At 44.1% G+C, this 14,486-nt stretch overlaps 1 protein-coding gene across 1 annotated transcript in view; it reads left to right on the top strand.

Annotated features, from left to right (window-relative positions):
- Positions 1-12,373, top strand: part of gpc4 (glypican 4) — a 32,268-nt gene extending 19,895 nt beyond the window's left edge. Inside the window, exons 2-9 of the mRNA XM_078261179.1 lie at positions 2,834-2,992; positions 7,254-7,651; positions 8,024-8,189; positions 9,108-9,238; positions 9,340-9,486; positions 9,605-9,729; positions 9,823-9,995; positions 10,096-12,373. Of these exons, the coding sequence (XP_078117305.1) occupies positions 2,834-2,992; positions 7,254-7,651; positions 8,024-8,189; positions 9,108-9,238; positions 9,340-9,486; positions 9,605-9,729; positions 9,823-9,995; positions 10,096-10,313 (1,517 nt within the window). The 3' untranslated portion in view covers positions 10,314-12,373. The remainder of the gene's footprint in view (positions 1-2,833; positions 2,993-7,253; positions 7,652-8,023; positions 8,190-9,107; positions 9,239-9,339; positions 9,487-9,604; positions 9,730-9,822; positions 9,996-10,095) is intronic.
- The last annotated feature ends 2,113 nt before the right edge of the window (positions 12,374-14,486 follow it).

Below are 14,486 nucleotides of genomic sequence, written 5' to 3'. Positions count from 1 at the left end.
GTGAGAGAAGGAGTGACTTGAGACTTATTTGGACTTGATCCCAGACGGAGGGGTCCAGTTTATGGCGCCAGGGCGCATCCCTCCCTCTGGTGCCCTGTTTAGATGATTGTATTGCTATGAGTCACTTCTGACCCTGCCGTTTTCATTTTTCAACATTTTAGCTACTATTTCAGACGAGCAGGGAACCTTTCCAAACGTGGTGTGTTATTCAGTTTGATGTTCAGCGTACTGACGCAAAACTGAGATGGGTTGTGTTGTTTGAAGCCAGTCACACATCACACTCTTAAAGCTGTAGGAAACTTGATCTAGACTTATCTATGCAAAAGTATGTATATCAAAAAACACAAGTCGCCAAAGTAAGTCCTGTTTTTCTACTAGAGAAAGAATGAAAACAACCTCAAGATGTCACAGAACAATCCACATGGCTCAGGTTGTTACGGCGACATATTAAACATGGCAACCAGCCGTGAAAGGTAACAGAAAAATCCCGCAGTCGTATACTGATGATCAAACCAGAGGAACTCTTAACCAAAAAAATAGTAATGGAAAAGGTTAGTTCATGCTCTAATACACGTGAGAAAAGGAAGTAAGCTTAACCTAATCCATTCACCAGTAAAGGGCATGAGCAGACTTATAGTGTGGATGAGACATACGTCATCATTTATGCCGTCTTTTGATCACTTGGAGGAAGTTGCTTGGATTTTTATGGTGAAATAATTTACATCTTAACAAAACAATTCACGGCCGTTCAGAAGAAAAGGATGTGAAGAAACGGCAGGAAAGAAAGTCACTGTTATTGATAATGATCATTGACGTTACAAGGCCCAGCTAACGCCTGTTTAGTTTCCTGTAGCTTTCAAATCAAATGCTGATGCATTTCAAGGTTTCCTATAAAGGAAACATAACACATTTCAATGTACATAGCATGTGGAAAGTCTGCATTGTTTCTTTACGCTTAATTTGTCTAACGTTAATCAATGCTGGAAAACATTACAGGTATTATTAAAGCTCCAGTCCATGTATGACATGGAAGCCCCGCCAGTCGCAGTAACCTGTGCATGCACACAGGCCTCGAGTCAGTAAGCACGAGCTGTTGGGGAAAACCAAACAGGTCGTGGGTGCCTCGATGCAGTGAAAGGATCCCTGTGTTCTCCTAAATTCCAACAGCCACATTTAAAACAAAACATTATTGCAGCTGCGACTTTGCATTCGTCCTCCCCTGACCCTCCTTTTTAATTGGATGTTAAACTCACTTCTCACAAAGTTGGCAGTTGCTCTTTTATCAAAGGCAGTATTTAGGTTTTGTATAATGGTTTTGAGTAGAAAACAGAGTAAAAGCTCAGAGGATTTGGTTGGGTTGAGGTTTTTGGCTCGGTCCAAGACCGCGTCCACACTAATGTAGATCTGTTTGAAACTTTTTAAACAGTTCAACGTTGTCTGTCTACACAAGGATTTTCAGAACATTTGTCCAACTACAATGAACTTCCAAAACCGAAAGACCTTTCTTTTGTTAAGGCCAATTAAGCCAGCAGCTTTGCACTGTTTCCATCAGGTGGCTGTTTGTTTACAGAGCAAGCATTTAAAACGACGGTCAGATGTCTGAGGTCACACGGACATCATATTTAAAAAAGGTGCTTCAAGATACAACAGACAGAACTGTAATTTTCTTGCATTTTTAAAAATGTCTTTTTCAGTTTGTCGAAATGCTGCCTCATGTGGATTCAAAGCTATAATAAGAGGAAAAAAAGCATTTTTACATTTATCTGCATCAATGTTCACATGGCTGGAGTCAGTCTTCTCACCAGCAAAGTGGGTAAAGAGCTAATCCTCTCCTCTTAAAAGTCTGTGTTTTCGAAGGACACAGCACTCAGAGAAAGCTACAGCACTGAACTATCAATCAGGACAGGGAAGTGCCAGGATAAGAGCAAGGCTCTGTAAAGTGGCCGGCTAAAGACTGCTCTGAGCTGCAATTAATCCACTTAAGTACAGTTCAGGTGGTTTTCACAGCCAAGGTGCGTTTGATTTGGTGAGGAGTGCAGTTGTTACTCAGTAGTTGAAAGGTTTCCTCCAAGACAAAAGCAAGAAGTTGTGCTAATGGTCGATATGTGTGTTTCAGACAAGTAAAATATCCACCAAAGTCGGCCAATTTGCAGAGCCCCTCTGCCCCTTCTGTTATAATTCTGAACTTATATTATTAAAGTGCTCATATTATGCTCATTTTCAGGTTCATAATTGTATTTAGAGGTTATATCAGAATAGGTTTACATGGTTTAATTTTCAAAAAACACCATATTTTTGTTGTACTGCACATTGCTGCAGCTCCTCTTTTCACCCTGTGTGTTGAGCTCTCTGTTTTAGCTACAGAGTGAGACCTCTCACTTCTGTTCCATCTTTGCTGGGAGTCGCACATGCTCAGTAGCTAGGTAAGGTCAGTCAGAAGCAGAGTATGAGGGCGTGCCATGCTAGCAGCTAGGCGAGCATTATAACGTGTGTTCCAAAGTGACCACGTTTGTCTCTGAAGTAAAGGCTGGACTACAACAGAGCTGTTTGGAGCAGTTTGTGAACAGTGTTTTCTGTTGGAGATGGTAAGTCCCTTTGGGGTGGACTTTGGGCTTTTTTACTTTGTAAACCTATAATGTGCACAAAAAAGATTTATAATGCAATAAAGGAAAGGGGAAAAGCCAAAAAGCATAATATGAGCACTTTAAATTGAATCACCAACGGGTTTTATTCTAACATAAATGATTGGAGGTATTTTGTGCTGATGCGACTTGTGATGACAGTTTCCTGAATCCCGTGGTGTTTAACTGTGTATTGTCCTCGTCTCTTCCAGGAGCCCCCCTGAAAGTGTGTCCGCAGGGTTTCTCCTGCTGCACGGTAGAGATGGAGGAGAAGCTGAGCCAGCAGAGCCACACGGAGATCAAAGCTCCCGTCTCCAGGCTTAGCACCAACTTACAATCCACCTTCAGACAGAGGCACGACCACTTTGACAGTAAGCAAACACACTTACACAAACAAACACACACATGCACACCAGCCACTTTACAGACTATATTATGCTGCTTGCCAGTGTTCCCCGTAGCAGCACTTGATTTTTGACGGACGCTCCCACCTGCCAGTGCACTGCCCTGAGCGGAGACAGTCAGTCTGTGTCCGTTGGCCCGTCCACCTGTCTCTCAACGTCTTAGCTCCCTGCCTCATCGTTCCCTTCTCTCCAGAGAGACGTGCGCGCTTCCAGACGGACCACACACATCTTCAAATTGGGCTTCTCTGTACTTCCTGTTTCTCTGTGTGTGTGCACATGTGTGTATGCCTGTAAATATTGGGATCAGGTTTCCCCTTTCTGAGGGTAGGAGCGCATGGGAACATACGGCAGTGCTGAGTCACTGAGGTAGCCTGGGCAGCTTTGACTACTCTCAGCCACCCGACCGTGCCACCACTGCAGCTCTGCCGGAAAAGATGCTTGATAATATAGCGGGGAGAGGATGGACTGAAAAACAGATTGACTGTAAAAGATCAAAAGCGTCGGATTTTAAAGTTTCTGAATACATTGGAATTTTGCTTGTTAGGGGCAGTTATGTCCATGCTTTGATGCGTTTGCGGTTACACATGCGTGCCTGTGCATATGCGGGTCAGAGACCTTCAGATCTTATGTGTCCGTGAAAGGGAGTGAGGGATAGTCCGTAACAAGGAGAGTGTGTATTGCAGCCAGATGTGAACAGGAATGTGACGTGTCGGAATGCAGTGGCTGCTCAAGCCGTCCGGCCCCTCTTTTTCTCCTCTCTTACTGCCCTTTGTCCCAATCTCATGTCCCACTCTCTCAAAAAACCCTCTCTTTGCCCCTCGAACCTTCCTTTCTCTTTCCATCACGACAGTGTCTCGCTGTTGATCACGGCATGCCCTTCTTCTAACAAAGCCTGAACAACTGTAGAGTCATCTTATTTGACCAAGAGGGGGCAGTCCTCGAGCTGACAGTGAAACGCTTCCCTGCGCTTCATTTACCTTCCTCCCCTTTTGTGCCCCCTGCCCCTCCTCATCACTGTAGGCAGGTTGCTGCTGTTTCTGAACTGTTAGATGTGGGATCTCTTTACAAAGGCCTGCTGTGCTCTCTTCCACCTGGGCCATTAGACAGTCTCTCTCACTGGATACGGTGACAGGCTCAGGTTGCCGTCCTATTATTTCCTGTTGTCACATCCAGACATCCTAAAGGAGACACTTCCTGTCAGTAAAATAACACCGGAAGTGCTTATTGTATTTGCTTTTACTGAAGTGGACTTTCACGTGATAATGACGTCAGCAAATTGCTCACGAGAAGTGGCATGCATGTGTGCGTAAACACAGCTGCGACTGTACATGACAGACAGACACAACAACATGCACTCACACACTAACAAACTCAGGAAGTAGCGTATGTGATTAGGCAGGCTCTCATCACGCTCCTGGAGCTGGGAGTCATGGCCAGTTAAGACCAGGGCCAGAAATAGTTCTTACCTCTCTGTGTCTCCTCACTTTGTGTGTTTGTCCTGGCCTCAGCCTGTCTGTCCTGCTGCACTGACCCCATCCAGCAGAGCAAGCCTATGTCTGGGATTTAAGCACATGGATTAAGGCCCCTTGTCTCCACACACACACACACACACACACACACACATAAGAGACATCCATCTGAAGCATTGAAGTCCAACAGCAGGAGGGACAGAATCCCATCCCATAAGAAAACGGAGAAGCACAGGGACTAATTGGCACAAATAGGATGCAATTACTGCCTGGGCTGGGATTGGGAGGAGCAGAGTTTATAGGGACACGGGTGGGGGTGCGGGAGAAAGGAGGGAAGTTCCTTGGAGGAGGAAGTAGGAGGGAGGAGTGGGAGGAGATCGGTAAGCTCCTCTGTTCCTATGATGGATTGGGCCCAAGATCATCGCTCATAATTTAGGGCCTTCTCTGCAACATGTGGAAATGATGACAGGGTGAGGAGGGGAGCAAGGAAGGGAAAGACGAATACTCAGAGGCAGGAGTCGTCCTTCTTCCTTACATTTTGCTACAGTGTACACTCTCTTGTGTAACCTTTCACCCAGATTCTGTCAGACCATTGGCTGAGCGACAGGCGCATTCTTTAATGGAAAAATCCTGAGGGAATATTCAGCTCCTATGCCTGGCAGGCGGCTGCATGTCATAAACAGTTTTTAATGACAATGCAAGATGCCTGTGTAATGCTGCTCATACTTCAGGCCAAAGACCCCCCCCCCCACACACACACACACACACACACACACACACACACACACACACACACACACACACACACTGCTCACACACATCCTGCACAGGCCGCTCTCTTTTTAACCAGTGGGTTTGTCCAAACTCATTACAGGGCTTATCTGTTTAGCATATAGGCATTACCGCTCTAATAAACTGTAGAATGGAAATAGAGAAGTTTAGGGTTGTTCTCCTGCTTCATGCCTCTTCCTCCTCCTCATCACCTCCTCCTCCTTTCACTGACTTTAAACTTGTGGCTACTATGACATTCCAGGGGTTGGGGGTGGACCTTTTGTTTTAATCTCTGTCAATGGAGCGTGGAACTTGGTGCCCTCTCTCCTGGCTTTGTGTGTGTATGCGTGTGTGTTGGTGGGGGGGGGGGAGCAATGATGGCGGGGAGGTAAATGGAGGGACTGCAGTGTTTCCGGTATCCTTGGCGACACAGTGGGGATTTGGAGTTAAAAAAAAAAAGCCCTCAATTTAACCCGCCCCAAGCCACCCTCACCCCTCCCAACCTAATTTTTTCTTTTTAGTGTGTCAGTCTGAAGTGGAAGTGACAGTGCTACTTGGTGTGTGTGACAGTGCTACGTGTGTCTGTGTGTGTCTGTGTGTGCGCGCTGGTGGCAGGGAGCATTTAGTGTCTCCCTCTGTGAGAGCATGGGAACTTTACATTTCAAAGCCAAGCAGAGGGCACCCAGAGAAACTGCAGCGGGACAGAAGTATTGGGGAGACGGAGAGCGAACAAAAAAAAAGAGAGAGATGAGTGAAAGGGGGTGAGTGTATGCTTGCATGCAAGCGAGACTGAAGGGGAAGCATTTTTCAGAGACTCAGGAATTCTCATTTTGTTCAGATTAAGAAAGTTGGGGGGGTGAGGAGGGGGTGTCCGTGGGAGAGGGGACCTGGATTATTGGGGGTGGGGGGAAGAGCGGTGAGGGGGGTGATGGACATTCCTCAGGATGAAGTAGGTCATTGTTCCCTGTCTCTAGTGAAGAGAGCTCGCTGAAGGAACTGATGAAGTGAAAGCAGCGGAGGGAGGGAGATGCAGGGCTGGTCCATATATGGGAGGGGAGGGGGAGGGGTCGCATTATTCAGTAATCCTATTGAAAATGCCTCTGAAGGACAGTGCAAGACAAGCCGGGAGAAAGGAAAGCGAATGGAATGTGACAACAGAAAAATGCCATTGATGGTGGTCAGTTTGAAGCGGCTTGATGTGGAGAGACGGCTCTGCTGAATGGCGTGGCCGCTCGTTCAGCCTGACAGAGATGCTCCGGCTCCACCTTTCACCCCTCCTGCTTCACTCCTCTGTGCTTCACTCCTCTCATCTCCTCATTTCCAACCGTCTCCCTCCCATCCCAACACATTCCTTTGCCTTTCATCCAAGATTTTATGCTTAAACTGTTTCTGTTGAGATACTCAAAATGTCAGGACATGGGCACAGGTGAAGCGGGCTAACCGTCTATCTGATTTCAAATGGTGGCAGCAGCACAGCCATAGAGTCAGAAAGCAAAGGTGTGGGTGGAGGGCTCTGCATATCAAGGTCTTTTAGATGTACCAGAATACAGCCTTGTGGCAGCAATATTGTACTTTTGAAATGTTCATTGTTATAGACAACAGCAATAATTTAGTTATTTACATGCACTGTGGTCATGCTGGAATCTGTATATTGCAACATCTTGACGAAAACCTCACAATGTGCTTGTGTGTTGCCTTATGTTTTGTAATGAGATACCCACAAAGTGTGAACTTACTGTGCCCAAACAAGTGAAATCATATGGAGAAGTTATTGAGTTAAAGATTGATAATATCAGCTCTCAGTCTCTGTAGATGTCACAAGCAATATGGTATCCATCATACAAACTCAATTTCCTTGGTAACATCTTTACAATAAATCTCTCCCTGAAGACTTACATGAAATGTTAATGTAAAATTGTTTGTTCTGGCTCTTTGGCAGCCTCAAGATTAAGTCATCGCACTAATCCATCTCTTTCTCTTCTCCACAGAGTTTTTCCGTGAGCTTTTGAAAAATGCTGAGGTCTCGCTGCACAGCATGTTCGTGCGAACATACGGGATGATGTACGTGCAGAACGCAGAACTGTTCAAGAAGTTCTTCGAGGCCCTGACTCGGTACTACGTGTCCGGCGGCGCTGCCGTCAACCTGGACTCCATGCTGTCGGACTTCTGGGCCGACCTCCTGGAGAGGATGTTCAGGTTGGTCAACGTGCAGTACGAGTTCACCGACGCCTACATGGAGTGTGTCAGCCAGCACACGGAGCAGCTGCAGCCCTTCGGCGATGTGCCTCGCAAGCTCCGCATCCAGCTGACACGGGCCTTTGTCGCTGCACGCACCTTTGTGCGCGGCCTGACCCTCATGCCAGAGGTGGTCAATAAAGTTTCTATGGTAAGTTAAAGGTGCTTGTAACACGTTTGTCTTTGCTACAAAAAAGCTACTGGACACTTTAAGGTTTTTCCAGAAAGCTGTGTCCACCCCTCCCTTCTGTGTTTCTGACTTCATATCTTTTTTGGACAATTATACTGTTCCATTACAGTCTCTGATAACATAAACCACGTAGACTGTTCTGGTACGGCATGTTTTTCCACTGCAGTGAGTGATTCATTGGTGATTAGATTATACTGCTTTGTGGAGTTGGCTTATAAAATTAATGGTCATGCTTTTTCATAGTCTAAATATGCATCTGTGGTGATGTTGGATGAGTGTTTTTGCTCTGGTGAAATGATAGCAGTCTGCTAACTGCCCCTCTGCCTCCTCCAGGTCAGTGCGTCTCCCAGCTGTGTGCGAGCATCCATGAAGATGTTGTACTGTCCCTACTGCTCGGGCCAGGTGGCCCTGAAACCCTGCCAGAATTACTGTCTGAATGTGTTGCGTGGCTGTTTGGCCAATCAGGCCGACTTGGACACTGAATGGAACAACTTCCTCGGTAAGTGGTCACCGCACGATCAAGGACACCTTCTGCAGCCGTTATTAAACTAACCTGACCGAGAGTGCACCCCACTATAACCAAAATGGCGTCAAGTGTTTGATTTGGCAGCAGAGTATATTTATACAACTCCCTGCTCGTGTTCTTTTACAAGTTGCCACTGCAGTGCTCATATTTCACCAAAGAATAATAATAATTTATGTTCAAACTAATCTAACTTAATCTACTTCAGCCTTATCTAAACATGGATCTCTCTTTACCTCTGTGGGCTTGAAACCAGTGTGACATGATAGAATTGGGGTAATTAGATGATGAGATATATATTCTTTGTAGCGTATTGTGGGCTATTGCAGTTTAGCAAGAACACGTTTAACAAAGGCCCACAGTGTTTACTGTAAAAAAAACAAACAAAAAAACATGTATAAACACGCCCCTCATTCTTTAGCATCATGTATAAAGGCAAGAGAGGGAGGGGTAGTGCAAGTTGTACATGTTGTGACCCACAGGATGAATGCAGCTCCTGTGTTGTGTAAACACAGAGCCAGATCAGTTTCATTACGTTCAGGGTGGTGCACATATCCACTGTTGTCCTCCGTATGTGTTATACTCTTTCCACACGATGTTTCCTGGTTTCTTTACCACACTTACATGCGCCCATCCCTGGCTGCTGACACTGCTACTCTCTTGTGGAGGCGTCTGGTTTGTTCTGCCTCTTTGCTGTGCAGCAGCTTCCCTCTGCCGTAACCCGAGGTCTCAGTTTCCCCTGGTTAATGATCACCTGCTCTTGGGCACGTGCTTCCCTCTAGTGGCAGCTTTTTGCAACATCAAGCTTGACAAATTAAAATCACATCCTGCAGTGGATCCATTTCTAGTGCTTTTTTTTTTTTTTTAATTTTGATGTTATGTTCTGGTTTTCAGACGCCATGCTTAGTCTAGCAGAGAGGCTTGAAGGTCCCTTTAATTTTGAGTCAGTCATGGATCCCATCGACGTGAAGATTTCCGAGGCCATCATGAACATGCAGGAGAACAGCATGCAAGTGTCACAGAAAGTCAGTATCATTTCACAGTATTTTCCAAAAAAATAAACAAAAGAATGACAAGGCATGAAGAGATCCACTAAGTTCACTTTATACTTGTTCATTTCTGACAGGTTTTCCAAGGATGTGGGCAGCCTAAACCAAGCAAGACCTTACGTTCCAAACGCTCTATCAAAGACACAGGCTTTAACGGCCGCTTCCGCCCTTACAGTCCTGATGCTAGGCCCACTACCGCTGCCGGGACAAGTTTAGATCGATTGGTAAGGACTGAGAAAAACCCGGAGCACAACCAGACTACTGTTGCTTTGCTTTAAGTAGTTGTGCCTGACTGACTTTCTTCTATTTTTATTTTTTTGTGTGTGCATGTTTTATATGCAGACAACTGACGTGAAGAAGAAGCTGAAACATGCCAAGAAGTTCTGGTCCACATTGCCAGAGACCGTGTGTGCAGGTGAGAGGATTGCTCCTGGGGACGAGTGCTGGAATGGAACAGCAAAAAGCAGGTAAGATGAACACACACACATCACACACACCATACATCAATCATTGTAAAATAATCCAACATCTTGACTAATATAGATTCTCGCTCTACATAGGTATGAGTCAGTTGTCATTGGCAATGGACTGGCCAATCAGGTATCAAACCCTGATGTGGACGTGGACATAACAAAGCCAGACATTGTTATTCGCAGTCAGATCGCTGTTTTGAAGGAAATGACAAGCTGGCTCAAAGCTGCACACAGCGGCAATGACATCTCTATTGAGACCGGTGAGGATGGTTAACGTTCTTCCTGATGTTTTCTTTATGACATCATGTCCTAGCGGTACACGTCTGACCCTTAGTGTCTGTTTTTTTTGTTGTTGTCTAGATGAGGATGGCAGTGGAGGAGAGGAGAGCGGCAGCGGTTGCGACTCTCCATCCTGCGACACAGACCGGGACATGTACTTCTCCACTACACGGAGCCCTGTCAAACCCCGGATTGATTCAGTGGGTTCGCCCTCAGCTGGGGGGGTCGCCTCACAGGGAAGCGTGGCGCTGGCGCTCTGCGGGCTGGCCCTGGCCCTGCTCGCTCCCCACTTGAGATAAAACTGGCTGGGCAGTAAGAGGAAGAAAACAACCAGAATTGGTGGAGCGAAGGAGAAAACTGTCAGAGAGACTTTAAAAAGACTGCCTTCAGGACCTTGGACTATCCGCCATAGGGGGGAAAAAACTCTTCTTAATATTACAATAACTTCACTTTTAATTATTTGTTTGTAAGTTTTGAGGACATCAGTGTACAGGAATATGATTTTCTTCCCAAGAAATCCACCTTGTTTCCCCCAGATAAACCTTTACTCCTTTATGGCTCTTTTGGAGCTACACTATGGCTCTGCTTGCAGCTTTACAAACATCATATAATTGTCTTATTTTGGCAATTTAATCTCATAATACATTGTTGTGCCTTTTCAATGATTGCTATCTGATGTCTGAATAGTATGCCAGATGTTTGGTTGAACATTTAGTGCCTGTGGTGGGTCTTCATATTTCTGAGGATGTTCTTTCTTTCCATTATTCAGAGGTCTACAAATAATGTGTTTTATGTTATGAACATTAACAATTCATAGCAATCATTTGAATGTGCATACTGTGAATGTTTGTGTCCGCTTACTTATACATTGACATACATCAGCCAGTCAGAAATTATGAAGATAGCTGTTGATCTCAACTAAGGAACCATTGGAGCATTTGTACGCTTTGCTTCAGAGAAATGTTAAATCCAGTCTTCTCATTTCTCAGAAGTACAGTGAGAGAAGTTACAGCACAGGTATTTATGTTTGACCTGGAGATGGAATCATTCTTTAGAAGAGCTTTTGGGGGCGCCCTGTGAGCCCAAACATGCATCATTGTATGTCTTCTGTGAGCATTATCACAACCTAACTTTTAATTTACCTTCGTTATTTTTTTTAATTTAATTTCCTCAGCTTAAACAGTTACAAAGTAAGGTCATACCTCATGCATGCTCTCATTGTCAATGCAATCTAGTGATGTTGAGTTGAAAGTGTCGGATAGAGTTGAGATATGTTGGCTGGCATCCTGGTGAAAGGTAACTGGCGTGGAAGGAGAAGGACTCCCCTGGCATTAACCCTGAAGAAGGCAAAGCTGACACGTCCTGAAAGCCCTTATTGGTACTGGAAGCTCAGTTCAGCACAGAGGGTGGGGCTATACAGTCTTACTTGTTTGAAAAAAAAAGGGAAGTGACGACATGTATGTTCAGAGCGTTTCACATCAAACTAGAGAAGAGGAACAAAAGACAAAGTGCTTTGATCAAATTGAAATCAAGAAAAGATTATTTTAATACAGGGTTTTATGTTGAAGAGGTGATGTAATTTTTAGCTATTTTTGGTATGAAGATATATATTAGGTACTACAGTGGATTTTACTGCTAGTTTTAGGTGGTGGAAGAGGACAACGTGCACAGATACTGGGGGCACTTTTGGTCAGTGTGCGCAGTTTTTTTTTTGTGATTTTTTTTGGGTGCTCGTTTTGTTAAACCATGTCCCCCATCCCACGATACACTTGTGCCTCTTAAGCGGCCTGTGTCAATATGAATGGACCCGGAATTATTTGATCTACCTATTCTCACATTCTCATCATTTCAACTTGAGGTGGAATGTTGTATTGTCACAAGTGCTACCAAAATGAATGCAATGTATGGTGCCTTTTTATTTTTTTATTTTATTTTTAACCTTGGTACATTATTAACAACTTCTTGAGGTAAAAGAAAGAATGTAGATGTTGATGATTTGTATCTCTGATCTGCTCAGATTCCCTGTAGGGTGTTTTGAGTATATTGTTACCAGCTGACAAGCACATTAGATTTTCTATATCTTCTAATTTGATAATCGGGTCTGTTAGTTGCATTACCTGGCCATTTTCATCTCTAAAATGATGCTGCCTCATGTAGCTTTTGTACAGTAACTTATGCATGTATTTTAATGTCATTGCAAACATGCTTTTAGAACGGACATAGACGATCCGAAATACAGTATTCAGAATCCAGTATTGGATATGCAAAAACATAGGTGAACATAATTCATTTCTCAAGGTAATTGATTTTAATTGATCAGATTCGAGGGCTTTGAATACGCATTTTGTAAAAAAAACAACTGAAAAATGGATTGGCATGTTTTCACATTTGTCTGCAGGTCTGAAACAATCGGCTGCAGTTAAGACGGATGGTAAATACTGGACACGGCCTTTGTGCCTCTCGTTTGGCTTTGAAACTGACAGGTTGATTGTAAGCTGACATGAAATGTTCTTCAAAAAAAGCAAGACTACGACCAAATCAACGAGGACATCGATATTAGGAATCTGACTTTGAAGGATTTGATGAAAAAAAAAGCTAAGCAACCCACATAAAATACTGAAGCCTTAATTTAAAAATAGCGATGCTGGTTTGGCATTACCTCTGCATGTGACCGGTTCAGTTCAGTTCAGTTCTCCTGATTTTTGTGTGTTCCACAAACATTTCTACCAAGGCTTGTGCATGTGTTCGTGTCATGTGAAAGAGTTGAGTCGAGCGTGAAGAAACCCAAACTTTCAGAGGAAACGTTTTGGGCGATGATGGTAAATGTCTGTGCTTGCGGGCCAGGGCAGCACCATTTTCCAGCCGGCAGGATGCGGTCCAGCGGCTGAGTTGGACAGGTGCTGAAAACCTACCATCAGCCTTTGGCCCACAAGAACAGAAAGGACTCTTCAGAAAGGTATCTTTCTGAGGAGAGACTGAGAAGAAGAAGAAGAAGAAGAAGAAAAAAAACGTAAATAAAGAGCAGCCGGTTTAGATGTCTCTAAAAGAGGCCGTAACAGTACACCAGATTTATACTTGTCAGAGTATCTCCTAAATGTTATGGAAAAACAAGATGAGATAGATGTTAAATTGTAAGAGAAAATGTATATTAAACAACATTTCTTAGTCTTGTTGAAATAAAGACTGCCAATATTTAAATGGTTGTGAATGGTCTCATTTCATCTACACTCTTGATTGACTGGTCTCCAGAAGTCTACAGTTTCAGGTAAGAGTCCCGATAGTGTGAAAATGTTTTTGCTTTTGGGAAACACTGTAAGCCTCTAAAAACCATAGCCGTAGTGTATTTGAGTTCACACTAGGGCTGCACTATATAAGGGAAAATATCTTGCGATTATGTTGACTAATATTGCAATTGCGATATGATTCACGATATTGGAGGGAATGATTATTTTTGCATTATTCTCATTTACGTTGCAATATAATCAAATTAAAAGACATTCAAGTGATTATAATGTGATTTTTTTTTTTTTTATTTGCTAGGATCAGACCAAACAGATTTTTGTCTTCAGTCTGTAGGATAGGATTTTAGAGGCCGGGACGTCTCTGCAGCATCACAATATTTCATTCAGAATGGTTTGAAACATATTTTTCCTTTAACAAATATTGCGCCCCCCCCCCTGCGATTTGGATAATGCACTAGTCCATATTGCGATTTGGATAAGATTGTGATTAATTGTGCAGCCCTGGTTCACACATTATACAAACTTACCAAGCGTTTTTATCAGAACTGGCATGTTGTGCTGTAGGTAAGATTGTGAAGATCCAGGACTTAGCCAAAGAATTTGAATATCGACAACTTCTCAGTCCTCCCCCCCCCCTTTCTGCTAAAGCCCAAGTGATCTCTTAAGCCCCTCCCCCCACAAGGGAGAATGTGGGGCCCTGATTGGTGCATCTGAACAGGGAGCGGTGGATTTTTGCAAATCTCACTCCAGGCTGTAGGTGGAGCCAGAGGAGTCAGATTGTTTTTAATGACCTGCTTCCTGTAGTTCTACTGGAACATAGGGGCAGTTTCAGCAGATATGACAGAAAGGTAGTTTTATAAGGCTTACCTACTGCACCTTTAAGATTGGTTTTAGGAGGCTTTGACTGTAACTCCAGTTTGAGCTGCTCAGTTCTTTTGCTCTTTACCCTTTTCTTTTAGTCAACAGAATATGTCCAGTGTGTTTTCCAGGCACTCTGTCTCTCTACCGTACAGTACTTCAAGTACTCATAAAACATGCACAATGTGTTTGTGGTCCTCCTGCACATTCACATGAGACATTGACACATGAGGTCCTTTGTCCCCAGGGCCATCCAACTCTTCAATACCACACACAGGGGGAGGGGAGAAATGGACTTTTCAGCATGAGCCTGTCTCTCTCAGCCCCTACCATTATATCACTTTGACTGCTGTACACCTGGCTGTCTTATAG

Source organism: Sander vitreus, chromosome 10, assembly GCF_031162955.1.
Source record: "Sander vitreus isolate 19-12246 chromosome 10, sanVit1, whole genome shotgun sequence".
NCBI classification, from domain to species: Eukaryota; Metazoa; Chordata; class Actinopteri; order Perciformes; family Percidae; genus Sander; species Sander vitreus.
The sequence above is the reverse complement of the archived record's forward strand: the minus strand, read 5'-3'. Positions and strand labels throughout refer to the sequence as shown.